Below are 16,315 nucleotides of genomic sequence, written 5' to 3'. Positions count from 1 at the left end.
CCGGACGAGCAGAAAAATATTATTTCTGAAACATGTATTGAAACCGGCGCTGACAAGAACGCGGAAAAAGCCGTAACGTTGCATAACAGATTCCTACCGTTCTGCAGCTCAATACGCAATTCCACCAGAGGCTGTTGCTTAAAGTCCCTAATATAGTCCAGCGCGGCGGTGGCTACACACATCCATGTTGTAAAAATTAAATAAGAAAACATCACTATTGCAAATGCAAACCCCTCCATCAGTGTCAATGTCAGTGCCGTATTGCTGATGCTGTGCCTCTGTCAACCACAAACGCCTTCTTTCATCAGTTTTTGCACTCTTCTCTTTAACGTTTGGTAGTCTGTAACTCAAAAGGTATTTTCCCCGATGTGACAGTGACAGATTAGTACAGACCAAAACTCGGCCATTTTTCAGCATAAATAATCAGCCAAATTTGAAGGAAGGTGAACTTTGAAAAGGTGGACTTTCATTTTTGCATTTCTTTCTCTTGCTATAATAGGACATTTGATTTTCCTTTGAAGTAGGCTAAATAACTTTTGTAAATAACCATAAGAAATTAGTGAAACTGATTTTATTTATTAATTTTATTTTATTTTATTTCCTAATTAATGTTGTTTTATTGGCAATAATATATAGACCTTGTTGTTTTCAGGTTCATAATAATAATACGTTGTTTCAATAAGTGTTTAACCTGTCCGTCCCTTGACCTATAGCAATTTTTTGATCTCGGCCCACTGTGTATTTGAGTTTGACACCCCTGCTTTAGAGCGAGGGAACCGTAATGCTAAAATGCTAACTCACTTCCGCGTTTTGGCCTACAGAGTGACGTCGTAACTTCGGCACTCTATTACAGTTTTTATTTTTACATTTTCATTTCAATTTTAAAGTTTTAGTAATTTTATTCCATTTCTGCCTTTTTATTTATTTTAAACTAAACTAAAATGAGAAATTCTGCCTTTGCAAGATAGCTGAAATTGTCCCTATAATTTATTTGATTTCAGTTAACGTTTACTTTAGTTCCGGTAACAAATGTTTCTTTATTGCTTTAGTTTTTAATAATAACCCTGAAGTGAACGAGCTATAATTCTAATGAAATGTAAAATTTCTCAAATTGACGGATTAATAATCGCAATGAAATATTGTAACCGTTATGGTGCAGCTGTGTTTTCTTACGCATCATAGTTTGCGCAATTAACAATTTCACACAATTAACGATTTTACTTCGTTTTCTTACTTTATTAATTAAGTTAACACTTTATTTTACAGTGTCCGTGTCACATATACTTACCGTGGTAATAACAGTAAATTATGCATAATCACATGCAACTAACCCTCAACCAAACCCTAACCCTATAGTGAGTACTTATGGAGTTGCTTAATATTACTCAGTACTTAAATATATAATTACACTGTATGACAACTTAAAATAAAGTGTAACCTAATATATAATTTGTTATTTATAATATTTTACAACCAAAATATAACTTAGCTCATTTGGATGGCAAAAGGCGATTGAAATTTAAACTTCACAATGACTGCGGTCCCCTCAGATAGCTGATGTGAACATGCCGTGCTTGTCATCAGATGTCAACAGTGGTGATGTGTAATGCACACCTGAGTTTGCTCTTCAGACTGTTGACCTCACGGTTCATGGCGTCGGCTGATTCGGTGGCGTCCTCCAGCTCTCTCTGCAGTTTCCTGCGGTTAGCGTTGGCTCGCTGCGCCTCCTCCTCAGTCTCCTCCAGCTGGCGCTTCAGCTGCTTCAGGCGGCTGTTCAACTTGTCCGACTGCAGACAATCACAACAAGCCACAGCGTCACAAGCAGGGTTTGACAATCAACTGTGGTGGCTAACGCTGTCAAATCACTCGCGTTTCTTAAAACATTGCTGTGGGAGTTTGGTTAAGACGAATCTGCACAGATTTAGCGCAAATACTCAACTCGTGAGTCATCATGATATAATAATACAGTGTATTGTGCATAATCTGCTCATATCTGGCTTACTTAAAGGGTAACTAAACCCCTGGTCAGAGCCTGACTCTGAAAAATGCTGAAAAAGTGGGGTGAGATGAAACCTGCGAACGTCACGAAGTGCGGAACATCCAATAGGAAAATTTAACTGCAGTAGCCACCGTTCAACCTGAAGAGGGCAGCACTAAGACGTTTTTACACCATATATTGTAGAAATAAAACACTTTATACACAAATGTCAAAAAAGTTACTCGAATCAATGACTGGTATTAATAAACATCCATTCTTACAGATCATTAACTAAAAAAAGTTGGTTTAGTGTTTAGTTACTCTTTAAACACACAAGTCACTACGCAACAAAAAATTAGAGCCCGACCGATAAAGGATTTTGAAGGCTGTTACCGATATAAATATTTTTGGGTTTTAAAATACGATATTCTGATATATCGGCCGATATTTTTTATTATTATTAAATATTGTTGGATTTCACACACGTGTAAAAGAAAAGCTAACTTTTCTGCGCAAGATACGTTTGATACTTTTTCTCTATGTCTAAATGTTCACTCCTCGCAAGTACAACTTACATTTTACAATGCAGGGACGGTAACTAGAGATATGCTAGTTATAAATACGATAATCATTACTTTATTTAGGCAGAAAAAGTTCGTTGTGGTTTCCAAGTTCATTAATGTTAACGTTAACGGTCTTCCACTGATGATAGTGGCATTAGCTAGCTTTGTGGTTAGCTAGTCTATGATGAGCCATAATTTAGCAATAGATAACATCATACTGCAAATTGTAAAACATACATTTTCAATATAACAGGCCAAGGAGAGATGATTAAAGCGTGTTTCGTCCGTTTTTATTTTATATTTTTAAATATTCATTTATCGGCCATTATAACTGCCGATACCGATATTATGGAAAATGCCTAATATCGGCCGGCCGATATATCGGTCTGGCTCTACAAATAATTCATTTGCATTGAAGCAATAGCTAATATTAAAAAGCACTTGGGTAAGAGAAAAGACATTGTTATTTGCCAACAGTATTGATCTGTCCACCTAACACACATTTGTGGTGATGCGGATGATGGAAGGGTGGAGATGACTGGATGACAGGAATTTGTTTGAATAAAAAATTAATGTATGAAATCCTGAATGAAACGATAAAATTAAATTTTATGAGCTGTAACGTGGTTAATCATTTTTGTTTATTGCTAGTGGAGGTTCTGAAAGGCCGGTAATTTAATTTTAAAGGGACAGTGTGTACTTTTGTAAGGTATTTTATTATCTAAAATAAATATTTGTATTCCTAAATATGTCCTCAATGGTGTACAAATACCTCTGCCAATTATCCGACTTATCCTCGTAAACGAAAAATTTATTATCTTTATATACATGGGACGGGTTGGTCCACGGAGGCTTCCATGTCGTTCCGCCATCTTGAAAAACTACTGCACTGGTGGATTATTTTATTTTTTATTATTATTATTTAATTCGTTTGAATGCAAAATACAATTTCACCACTAGATGGGAGAAATTCCAACACAATGTCCCTTTAAAAATGTAGTAGTGAGTGAAAAGGTTCATTTCAACGCCTGGTCACGATCTGCTCGAACGTGCCGTGGTGGTGTAATGTGCACAGAGATGTAGAGAGCGTCACCTGGTCTTTAAACTGCTCAGCGTTGCGTCTCTCGTCGTCCACCTGCAGAATCACCTCCTTCAGCTTCTTCTCTGTACGACGCACCAGTTTGGACGCCTGCTGCCGCTCTCTAAACACACACATCACACAGAGTCAGTCCAGTGCTTTTACCGTCATTAGAAATGGATGCATTTTTAATGTGCTGTATGGTGAATAAGTCACGGCTGAAGGGCGTTGTTCGGCTCGACTCGAAGCGGAGTCAAGAGTCAGTCTCGACTTTTTCAACATACAGCGCTAGCCCTCGAGTACCATATCGCTTTTATAAAACGCTTACCACACAATACTAATATTAAAGCCCAAAAAATATGTATCAATGCAACTTTCATGATGTAAAACCCTTCCTTCCGCTGGAAAAAATAGTCCCTGACCCGTAAACAGCAGCAGAAGTTACGTTACGTTATTTCGCCGTTAGATGGCGGCAAAGACTATCGTTATGAGAGAGTTAGTAAGAAGTGAAGACTTTTATATTGAAAGGATAAACTTGTGAACAATGACTAGCGTGTTAGGACAAGGAAAAAGCCTGAACTAAAGGACAAGATATCGCAGCGGACATTCAAACTGATCATTTATAATGAATAGGACTGACCGAAAGGAAGATGCTACATCTAATGTAAATGCTTATTCGATCTCTCCCAATACTATACTCTGTAAGCTTCATTGAGTATCAATGAGAACATGTGTTTACGTTGCTAAGAGTGGTTGCTAGGGGTGTTGTGTAGTGATACATCGGACCGTTGAGTGAAGCGGTTACAGCCGTGTTTTATCATAAATCAAAATCAAGGACGGGAACTGACCGTTTAATAAGTTAGAATATAACTTATATATCTAAAAATGTATTTATGTATTTATATTTTTTGTTCTTGTTGATTTGTATGTGTATTGTAATGAAAAGGCTAATTTGTCCCCTCACTTGGTTTCGATGTCGACCTGCTCCTCCAGCTGAGCGATCTTGGCCTCCAGGGCGGCGATGGTGGCCTTGTACTTGCTCTTCACGGCTCCTTCCAGTTCAGTCAGTTTGAGCTTCAGCTCCTTGTTCTGCCGCTCCATCTGTGATCGAGCGCCTTCCAGACGCTGCGTGGTGCTGCGCTCGGCCGTCAGCTCCACGTTTATCTGGTCCGTCTAGACAAACGAGAGACAGATATTATTAGGGATTTCGTAGACACAGGACACGTTTTTTATCTGTACTCCGTCTACAGACAAATGAGAGAGACAGATATTCGGAGGCATTTCGTCAAAAGAACAAGTTTTTTTTTTTACCTTGTGTCCGTCTCCAGACAAACGAGAGCGATCTTCGTAGACATTTCGTAGACACAGAAAAATTTTTTTTTAATCTTTCATCTGTCTATTTGTAGAGAGTTTGTGGACAAAAAACAAGTTGTTTATCTTTCGCCCGACTACAGACAAACGAGAGCGATATTCGTAGACATTTTGAAGACACAAGTTTTTTTTATCTTTCGTCCGTTTACAGACGAACAAGAACAATATTCGTAGACACAGAAGTTTTTTTATCTTTTGTCCGTCTACAGACAAACGAGAGTGATATTCGTAGACATTCCGTAAACACAAGTGTTTTATCTTTTGTCTGTCTACAGACAACCAAGAGCGATATCTGTAGACATTTCGTGGACACAGAACAAGTTTTTTTTTAATCTTTGGTCCGTCTACAGACAAGCGAGAGCGATATTCGTAACATTTCGTGGATACAGAACATGTTTTTTTAATCTTTCGTCTGTTTACAGACAAACGAGAACAATATTCGTAGACACAACAAGTTTTTTTATCTTTGGTCCGTCTACAGACAAACGAGAGCGATATTCGTAACATTTCGTGGATACAGAACATGTTTTTTTAATCTTTCGTCCGTTTACAGACGAACAAGAACAATATTCGTAGACACAGAAGTTTTTTTTTATCTTTTGTCTGTCTACAGACAAACGAGAGTGATATTCGTATACATTCCGTAAACACAAGTGTTTTATCTTTTGTCTGTCTACAGACAACCAAGAGCGATATCTGTAGACATTTCGTGGACACAGAACAAGTTTTTTTTTAATCTTTCGTCTGTCTACGGACAAACGAGAGCGATATTCGTAGACATTTCGTGGACACAGAACATGTTTTTTTTTTATCTTTGGTCCGTCTACAGACAAACGAGAGCGATATTCGTAACATTTCGTGGATACAGAACATGTTTTTTTAATCTTTCGTCCGTCTACAGACAAACGAGAGCGATATTCGTAACATTTCGTGGATACAGAACATGTTTTATCAATCTTTCGTCCGTCTACAGACAAACGAGAACAATATTCGTAGACGCAACAAGTTTTTTATCTTTGGTCCGTCTACAGACAAACGAGAGCGATATTCATAACATTTCGTGGACACAGAACATGTTTTGTTAATCTTTCATCCGTCTACAGACAAACGAGAGCGATATTCGTAGACATTTTGTAGACACAGAACACGTTTTGTTAATCTTTGGTCCGTCTACAGACAAACAAGAACAATATTCGTAGACACAACAAGTTTTTTATCTTTGGTCCGTCTACAGACAAACGAGAGCGATATTCATAACATTTCGTGGACAGAACATGTTTTGTTAATCTTTCATCCGTCTACAGACAAACGAGAACAATATTCGTAGACATTTCGTAGACACAGAACACGTTTTGTTAATCTTTCGTCCGTCTACAGACAAACGAGAGCGATATTCGTAACATTTTGTGGACACAGAACATGTTTTTTCAATCTTTCGTCCGTCTACAGACAAACGAGAGCAATATTCGTAATATTTTGTGGACAGAGAGCAGGTTTAGTTAATCTCGGAGTGTGTCGGACCTGCAGCAGGGATCTCTTCAGCCGATCGTTCACCAGCTCTGTGTTGTTCTGCTCCTCCTCCAGCTCCTCCTCCAGCTGAGCGATACGAGCCTCCAGACGCCTCCTCTCCTCCGAGCCCAGAGCACTGATCACACACACACACACACACGTCATTATTATATATTTTCCCATTAGAGAAATCAAATAGAAGAATCAATCGAAACACTGGTCTTAGTTCTGAATCATATTTTCTTGAAAACAAAGCGTTTTAGTCCCAAATAATAATAAACCAGCTGGCCATCTAAAAATAAAGTTTTCAATTTATTTGTTATAAATGGGTTTCATTATAATTTACATATCAAATACAAAAGTCTGTGTTCTAGAAAACAATGGAAGATTTTCAGTATTATTTCCCCCCCTAAAAACATGTGACAATGACGTGATCTAAATGTTTCCTCACCCTTTGGCCGCCTGGCTGTTGATCTCGTCCTGCAGTTCGTCTCTCTCCTGCTGCGCTTGTCTCTTGGCTCGCTCGGCGGCCGCCAGTTCCTGCAAACACACCGAGAGACGTCAGACTGAGGCGTGACCCAATGTGATGAGCGATGAGGAGAGAGAGAGAGAGAGAGAGAGAGACACTGACCTCCTGCATCTGGATCATCTCGGCCTCCATGCTCTTCACCTTCTTCTCGTTCTCTTTGCTCTGGGCCAGAATCTCCTCGCGGGACAGGCGTGTGTCGTCCAGCTCTCTCAGCAGGTCCTTCATCTGAGCCTGAAACACAACAGCACACATGATCACTCAGATCCGCTTGGAGAACGGTTGAAGAGTGTTTGTTGCTACTACAGACAATGTGTTCAAATAATTCATATTAAAGCATTTATAATGGAAGTCAATGAGGCAAGAGGCTAAGTGTGAGTAGGAGAGTGCAGGAGAGTGTGTGTGTGTGTTTGGAGGACGAACCTGCACTTTCTTGAGCTGCTTGAGCGCCTCGTCGCGGCTCTTGTTGGCCTGGTCGATGGCGGCCTCCAGCTCCTTCAGATCCAGCTCCATCTTCTTGCGCGCCGCCATCGCCAGCGTGCGCTGCTTACGCTCGTCCTCCAGCTCCAGCTCCATCTCACGCACCTAAAAACACACACACAACATCATCATCAACCACGGCTAAAACAACTATACACAACTATGCATATACGCATAAATCCACAACTGCTTTTTCATCCAATTAATCGAGAAAAGAATTGACAGTCATCTTGTTTATACATGTCAATTACTTCCTCAGTTAATCGTATTAAAAAGCCAATTTATACAAATTGCAGTATGAAGATAATATACATACACACTCAGTCAAGAAAATGTGGCTTTAAAATACAATTAATCAAAGAATCAACAAAAAAATATATGGATTAATCTGTTGATTGTTTCCTCATTAATTCAGTTTTTTAAAAGCTAATTTATACATATACAGTAAATATACATACACACAAAGTGGCATTTTAATTCGATTAATAATCAACAGATTAATCTTCAAATATATATATATATATATATATATGTGAAGATTTATATATATATATATATATATATATATATATATAAATAAATAAATATAAATAAATAAAAACACACACACAGAAAATAAAAAAAATGACATTTTAATCCAATTAATCATGGAAATAATCAACAGATTAATTGAGCTATTGTTTATATGTTGATTATTTCCTTGATTAATCGGAATAAAAAGCTAATTAATACACACAGTTCACAGATATATACACACAGCAAACAAAAAAGTGCCAATTTAATCCGATTAATCGAGGAAATAATCAACAGATCCTAATTTAATCCTAAAATCATTTACACTTGTTGATTAATTCCTAGACTAATCGTAGACGTAGTTAATCTGGTTAATTTCTTTTCTTTTTGGCAACTAGAAGTTCTGAATGCACAGTAACTTAAAAATTTGTATTAAATTGACCAGTGAGTGAAAAAGTTAATTTCAAACCGTGTATACAATTTGTGTGTTTTATAAATATATAATATATATATATATATATATATATAAATAAAGTGGCTTTTAAATCTGATTAAATCGAAGCAATAATCGACAGATTAATCGGACATCAAATAACCACTGAACTGATGATCAGAAGTGCAGCGGAGTGTGTGTTCAGTGGAGTGTGTGTTGTGCACCTGTTTGACGAGCTGCCTCTTCTTCTCCTCTCCCAGCTCGTCGCGGCCCTGCAGGTCTCGCTCGTACTGAGCCTTCATGGCCTGCATGTTGACCTCCAGACGCAGCTTGGCGTCTTCGGTGGCCTGAAGCTCGTCCTCCAGCTCCTCCAGCTGCGTCTTCATCTCCTCCAGCTGCTGCTCCATCGAGCGCTTCGACTTCTCCAGATCGTGCACCTGAGAGAGAGAGAGAGAGAGAGAGAGAGAGAGAGAGAGAGAGAGACACCTTCACACTAATGAAATCAATGTTCACACTAAACAGTGTGTGAGATTACAATAAGTGTGTCCCAAAACATAGTGTGTGGAAAGAGTACGCCAGAAGTCCCCGGATGGTCTGCTATTCCCGGTGGATTTTGGAAGTGTGTATACATGCTCACTATAACAGTTAATATTACCCACAATCCACTGCGCTTTGGAGGAGGAACTACACACACGAGTAAAAAGTGTTAAAAAAACTACAAAACATGGCGGATATGCGCAAGGTTTAGATAAAGGTTTGAGTGACTAGTCAAAGTTTAACCTGATAAATATACTTATATACTTATATACTTGTGTACTCTTCTGACACACACTCAAAAGTATGCACTTTTACGTCACTAAAGAGTGCACAGTTTCAGGGTGTAGTGCAAGTAGGCGAGTTGAGGCCCTTACGCTCTTGCCCACGTCGTCCTTCGAGGACACCAGGTCCTCCATCTCGGCGCGCAGCAGTTTGTTGGTTCGGTCCAGCTCCTCCTTCAGGTCGGTGAGGGTCTCCAGCTCTCGGGCCAGCGCCAACACGCGGGTCTCCTTCTCACGGGCCTCGGCCTCGGCACGGTCGCGCTCCTCTGCGTATCGGGACGAGATGGACTTCTCCTCCGCCAGCAGCTGCAAAACACCACAGCGCGTCAGGCACTCGCCACTCACCTTCAGCTAGACAACCACATCCCTCAAACTGACATCAACACAAGGATTTTTTAAAAACTAACTACAAATGTGGAGTAAAAATGCAGGCACAAAATACTAAAAAAATGTTATGTAAATTATATTCCTAAAATTAAAATAACATATGTTTTTTTTTTTAATTAAAAACTAAAACAACAAGAAAAAATGACAAAAAAAGAACTTTAAAACTTAAAGATATATATATATATATATATATATTTATATATAAAAATGTAATGCCCAGGTCATTTTAAAATGTGATTAATTTTTCTAAAGGATTAAAAAAAGTATTAAAAAAATACCCAAATACTCAAAATATCTAATAACATAATTAAGTGACATTCCTAAAACTAAAAGGATTAAAACAATATATATATATATATATATATATATATATATATAAAAAACACAGAAATGTTTTAAAAATAAAGAAATAAAAAAAAATAATAATACATACATACATACATATATATATATACATACATACATACATACATATATGTATATATATATATATATATATATATATTATTCAACATTTTTATTTATTTTTTTAAATGACCATATATATATATATATATATATATAAAATATATGGACCATATTATATATATAAAAAATTAAAATACCTAATAAAATAATTAATTTTTTTAAAGGATTTATTATTATTATTAAAAATAAATGATAAAATGTTTTAAAAATGTCATCCCTAAAACTAAAACTATAAGAATATATACATTATATATATATATATATATATATATATATATATATATATATATTTAAATGCTCAACAAAACTAGACACTGACTCCTGGTGTCAGCGCTGGTTCAGTCCTCTCACCTGGTCAAACTTCTTCTGCTTCTTCTCCAGGTTGGACACGATCTGCCGGAGGTGGTCCTGGTCCACCAGCATGTCGTCCAGCTCCTGCTGTAAGCGGGTCTTGGTCTTGTCCAGCTTGTCGTAGGCGGAGCATCTCTCGTCCAGGCGCTGCGTCACACTCTCCAGGTCCCGCTGAACACGCTTCCTCGCCTCCTCAGCGCTCTCCAGAGAGCCCGACTCCAGCTCCATCTTCTTCTTCATGTCCACCAGCTGCACCACACACACACACACACACACACTCATTACACTATTGCACATTTTATTCATGCATCACATTCATTTGTCAGAATGAGCCTCTCTCTCTTTAGCTTCTACTCTTTGTGACAGAACAGCCAGAGGTAAAGATAAGTTTCATACAAATTTAGCCGGTTTGTTTCTAAAATGATGACTTGAGGATTATAATCTACTATTAAAATAGTTGAAAAACAATAGCATGCACTGCACAGAATAGACTTAACAGTTTGCTAATTTGCTCACTTATTAATTTAAGGCCAAATTAGCTGCATGAAAATAGTAGATATTAAAAATAATCATAATAACATTAAAATAAAGAAAATTATGTAATTTAACTTATATCATTGCAAATTTATAATAAAAATAAAGCATTACATAAGCTTTTCCAGTTTGACATTTGACATTTCATTCCATGTCTATTAACTAAATAGAACTGTCTGAATAAATCTGTTGCCTAATTGCAGTTCGAAATCACATTCTCATGAACAAATTTTCACAATCATTTGTGTTCGTGAACAGAACCGACTGAAATAAACAAATCTGCACAAAGTCAAATTCTATAGCGAAAATTCTATATTCACTATAGAAATTTTTAATGAATTTCCACAATTATTTTTGTTCACTGGAGAAGGATAAGAAAGCCATTTTGATTCAGATCACTTTATAACCAGAAATGACTCAAATGAACAAATCCGCAAGGAATCGAATTCTAATCAAATTCTAGATTCCACAAGTATTTGTGTTCACTGGAGGATAAAAAAGGCCATTTTGATTCAAACCTTTAATGAATCATTCAGACCACTTTACGAACAGAACTGACTCAAATGAACAAATCAAGTTCTATAGAAAAAAATTCTATATTCACTACATCATTCAGACCACTTTATGAACAGAACCAACTCAAATAAACAAATCAAATTATATAGAGAAATTTCTATATTTACTACATCATTCAGAACACTTTATGAACAGAACCGATCAAATGAACAATTCTACAAGGAATTGAATTGTAATCAAATTCTATAGTGAAATTCCACAAGTATTTGTGTTCACTGGAGGATAAAAAAGGCCATTTTGATTCAAACCTTTAATGAATCATTCAGACCACTTTACGAACAGAACCGACTCAAATGAACAAATCAAGTTCTATAGAAAAAAAATTCTATATTCACTACATCATTCAGAACACTTTATGAACAGAACCAACACAAATAAACAAATCAAATTATATAGAGAAATTTCTATATTTACTACATCATTCAGAACACTTTATGAACAGAACCGATCAAATGAACAATTCTACAAGGAATTGAATTGTAATCAAATTCTATAGTGAAATTCCACAAGTATTTGTGTTCACTGGAGGATAAAAAAGGCCATTTTGATTCAAACCTTTAATGAATCATTCAGACCACTTTATGAACAGAACTGACTCAAATGAACAAATCAAATTCTATAGAGAAAATTCTATATTCACTACATCATTCAGACCACTTTATGAACAGAACCGACTCAAATGAACAAATTAAATTTGATAGAAAAAATTCTATATTCACTACATCATTCAGAACACTTTATGAACAGAACTGACTCAAATGAACAAATCAAATTCTATGGAAAAATTCTATATTCACTACATGATTCAGACCAATTTATAAACAGAACAGACTCAAATGAACAAATCAAATTCTATAGAGAAAATTCTATATTCACTACATGATCATTCAGAACACTTTATGAACAGAACCGACTCAAATGAACAATTCTACAAGGAATCGAATTCTAATCAAATTCTATAGTGAAATTCCACAATTATTTGTGTTCACTGGAGAAGGATAAAAAAGGCCATTTTGATTCAAACCTTTAATGAATCATTCAGACCACTTTATGAACAGAACTGACTCAAATGAATAAATCAAATTCTATAGAGAAAATTCTATATTCACTACATCATTCAGACCACTTTATGAACAGAACCGACTCAAATGAACAAATCAAATTCTATGGAGAAAATTCTATATTCACTACATCATTCAGACCACTTTATGAACAGAACCGACTCAAATGAACAAATCAAATTCTATGGAGAAAATTCTATATTCACTTCATCATTCAGACCACTTTATGAACAGAACCAACTCAAATGAACAAATCAAATTCTATAGAGAAAATTCTATATTCACTACATGATCATTCAGAACACTTTATGAACAGAACCAACTCAAATGAACAATTCTACAAGGAATCGAATTCTAATCAAATTCTATAGTGAAATTCCACAATTATTTGTGGTCACTGGAGAAGGATCAAAAAGGCTGTTTTGATTCAAACCTTTAGTGAATGATTCAGACCACTTTATGAACAGAACTGACTCAAATGAACAATTCTACAAGCAATCGAATTCTAATCAAATTCTATAGTGAAATTCCACAATTATTTGTGTTCACTGGAGAAGGATAAAAAAGGCCATTTTGATTCAAACCTTTAATTAATCATTCAGACCACTTTATGAACAGAACTGACTCAAATGAATAAATCAAATTCTATAGAGAAAATTCTATATTCACTACATCATTCAGACCACTTTATAAACAGAACTGACTCAAATGAACAAATCAAATTCTATAGAGAAAATTCTATATTCACTACATCATTCAGACCACTTTATGAACAGAACCGACTCAAATGAACAAATCAAATTCTATAGAGAAAATTCTATATTCACTACATGATCATTCAGAACACTTTATGAACAGAACTGACTCAAATGAACAATTCTACAAGCAATTGAATTCTAATCAAATTCTATAGTGAAATTCCACAATTATTTGTGTTCACTGGAGAAGGATAAAAAAGGCCATTTTGATTCAAACCTTTAATTAATCATTCAGACCACTTTATGAACAGAACTGACTCAAATGAATAAATCAAATTCTATAGAGAAAATTCTATATTCACTACATCATTCAGACCACTTTATGAACAGAACCGACTCAAATGAACAAATCAAATTCTATAGAGAAAATTCTATATTCACTACATGATCATTCAGAACACTTTATATACAGAACCGACTCAAATGAACAATTCTACACGGAATCGAATTCTAATCAAATTCTATAGTGAAATTCCACAATTATTTGTGTTCACTGGAGAAGGATCAAAAAGGCTGTTTTGATTTAAACCTTTAGTGAATGATTCAGACCACTTTATGAACAGAACTGACTCAAATGAACAAATCAAATTCTACAGAGAAAATTCTATATTCCCTACATCATTCAGACCACTTTATGAACAGAAATCTCCCAGAAATCAAACATTACTACAGTTAGCAAGTGAATTTCACCACATAAGCTCTGAACTAGAGACATCAGTGTGTTTTGATGAACTATTTTAGAACATAACACAACTCTAGAAATGTGTGGAGCGCTAAAATTCCATGTGTGTGTGTGTGTGTGTGTGTGTGTGTACCTGCGTCTGCATGGTGTTGAGCTGTTTCTCCAGGTTCCTCTTGGCCGTCTCCTCCTCCTCCAGCTGCTCCTTCAGGCTGTTCTGCTCGTCCTCCAGCTGACGCAGACGTGTGTTCAGAGACAGCTTCTGACGCGTCTCCTCCTGAAGCACTTCCTGCAGACACACACATACACACTCAGGTGAGACACACACCTGCAGCAGGAGTATCCCATGATCCCTCAGTGGTGTTCCCACATGTGTACCTGCACGTCCTGCAGCTGCGACTCTACGGCAGACCAGTCCTTCGTGGCTTTGATGGACTTCCCTTCGGCTTCACTCAGCAGACTGTTGACGTTATCCAGCTCCATCTGGACAGGGAAATGACATTAATATTACAATCACCACTCAAATACAAGTTCAAATGGAATATCATCAGATCTAGAGTCTAAAAAAAGTGGTCGAAGTAAAACACTTCAGTAAAGATGAAATATTGTATGTCATGTGACCATTATCAGAGGTGCATGGACGTGCGACTGTGTCAAATTATTGAAATTAATAACTTTAATTGTCCAAGGTCCTTCCAGAAAATATTTCACGGGTGACAAAAGTATGGAAGCCCATTTTTGCATTTAAATCGCAACTGACAAATAAAGTAGAAGTTATGACATAAAAATTGATGTGATATTATAAGCAAAGTCGAAAATATGACAAAAGTTGAAACTATAACATGGAAAGTCGCTTTTACAACAAAAAGTTGAAATTATGACATTATTGAAGTTGAAATTGTGACGTACTAAACAAAAAAATCATGACATTCAAAGACGAAATTACTACAGAAATTTGAAATTAAGACGAGAAATAAAGTCAAAATTATAAATAGTGATTGTTGACTTACAAACTTCTGATCATATCAACTCATAATTACATCTGTCAAGTCAAAATTTTGTTAAAAAAATTTTTTTTTTCATTTCATCTTATGATTTTGCCGTTTTATGTAAGAATTTCAACATTTTATGCCAGTTAAAGGAGTAGTTCACTTTTGAAAAAAACTTTTGCTGATAATTTACTCACCCCCATGTCATCCAAGATGTCCATGTCTTTCTTCCTTCAGTCGAAACGAAATTAAGGTTTTTGATGAAAACATTCCAGCATTTTCTCCATAAAATGGACTTCAATGGGAACCAAACGGTTCAAGGTCCAAAAAAAACTTTAAGTGCAAACTACAAACTTGTTCAAAGGGCTTTAAACGATTCCAGATGATAAATAAGGGTCTTATCAAGTGAAACGATCACTCATTTAAGAAATAAATAAAAAAGTTTAAGTTTTATAAGCACAAACGCTCGTCTTGCTCTGTTCGTGACTCTCCTGTTCATCGAAATGAACAAATCTTTTTTTCGAGTCATGACTCCAAGGGTCCTAAATAAGACCCTTATTCATCGTCTGGTGTCGTTTAAAGCCCTTTGAAGCTGCACTGAAACTCTCATTTGGACCTTGAACCGTTTGGTTCCCATTAAAGTGCATTGTATGGAGAAAAATGCTGGAATGTTTTCATCAAAAACCTTAATTTCTTTTCGACTGAAGAAAGAAAGACATGGACATCTTGGATGACATGAGGGTGAGCAAATTATCAGCAAGTTTTTTTAAAAGTGAACTACTCCTTTTGATTTACCAAAGCATGATTTTTTTTTTTTTACTACTTATGTGGCATTTTGGAAATCACTGAAACACAGACTTGTTTTGTATTTATTCATGTTGAGTCTCTTGTGGACTGTTGATTTTCTAGAATGATTTGAGTATATAAAAGCGGTGGCGTTGATGTTGCGCACCTGCATCTTGTTGACCCGCTCTGCCAGCTCGAGCCGCTGCCTCTCGCTCTCGGCGTGCTTGACCTGCAGCTCCTGCACCTGCGTCTCGGCCTTCTTGCGGCGGTGCTCGGACTCTCCTTTGCCCTGCATGAGCGTCTGCAGCTCGATCTGCAGCTCGTTCCTCTCAGACTCCAGAGCCTGCTTCGTCTTCTCCACCGACACCTTGTTCTGTCCACCGGAGGGAGGGAGGGAGTGAGTGAGGACACAGAGCCGCAAGCGTGACTGAACTCATGTGTGTGTGAGTGTGTGTCT

General features: G+C 36.6%; 1 protein-coding gene across 2 annotated transcripts in view; it reads right to left on the bottom strand.

Moving 5' to 3' along the window:
- The window catches only part of myh9b (myosin, heavy chain 9b, non-muscle), a 73,720-nt gene that overhangs the window by 3,502 nt on the left and 53,903 nt on the right, over positions 1-16,315 (bottom strand). For both annotated transcript variants that reach the window (XM_039687540.2, XM_039687538.2), the window contains 13 exons: positions 16,025-16,231; positions 14,462-14,566; positions 14,220-14,372; positions 10,476-10,724; positions 9,363-9,575; positions 8,676-8,888; positions 7,449-7,610; positions 7,131-7,259; positions 6,951-7,039; positions 6,512-6,635; positions 4,584-4,792; positions 3,635-3,743; positions 1,615-1,787 (listed from right to left, as the gene is read on the bottom strand). In XM_039687540.2, coding sequence (XP_039543474.2) covers positions 1,615-1,787; positions 3,635-3,743; positions 4,584-4,792; positions 6,512-6,635; positions 6,951-7,039; positions 7,131-7,259; positions 7,449-7,610; positions 8,676-8,888; positions 9,363-9,575; positions 10,476-10,724; positions 14,220-14,372; positions 14,462-14,566; positions 16,025-16,231 — 2,135 coding nt within the window. The remainder of the gene's footprint in view (positions 1-1,614; positions 1,788-3,634; positions 3,744-4,583; positions 4,793-6,511; positions 6,636-6,950; positions 7,040-7,130; positions 7,260-7,448; positions 7,611-8,675; positions 8,889-9,362; positions 9,576-10,475; positions 10,725-14,219; positions 14,373-14,461; positions 14,567-16,024; positions 16,232-16,315) is intronic.

This window comes from Pimephales promelas, chromosome 3 (assembly GCF_988280905.1).
Source record: "Pimephales promelas chromosome 3, fPimPro1.hap1.1, whole genome shotgun sequence".
NCBI lineage: Eukaryota > Metazoa > Chordata > Actinopteri > Cypriniformes > Leuciscidae > Pimephales > Pimephales promelas.
The sequence above is the reverse complement of the archived record's forward strand: the minus strand, read 5'-3'. Positions and strand labels throughout refer to the sequence as shown.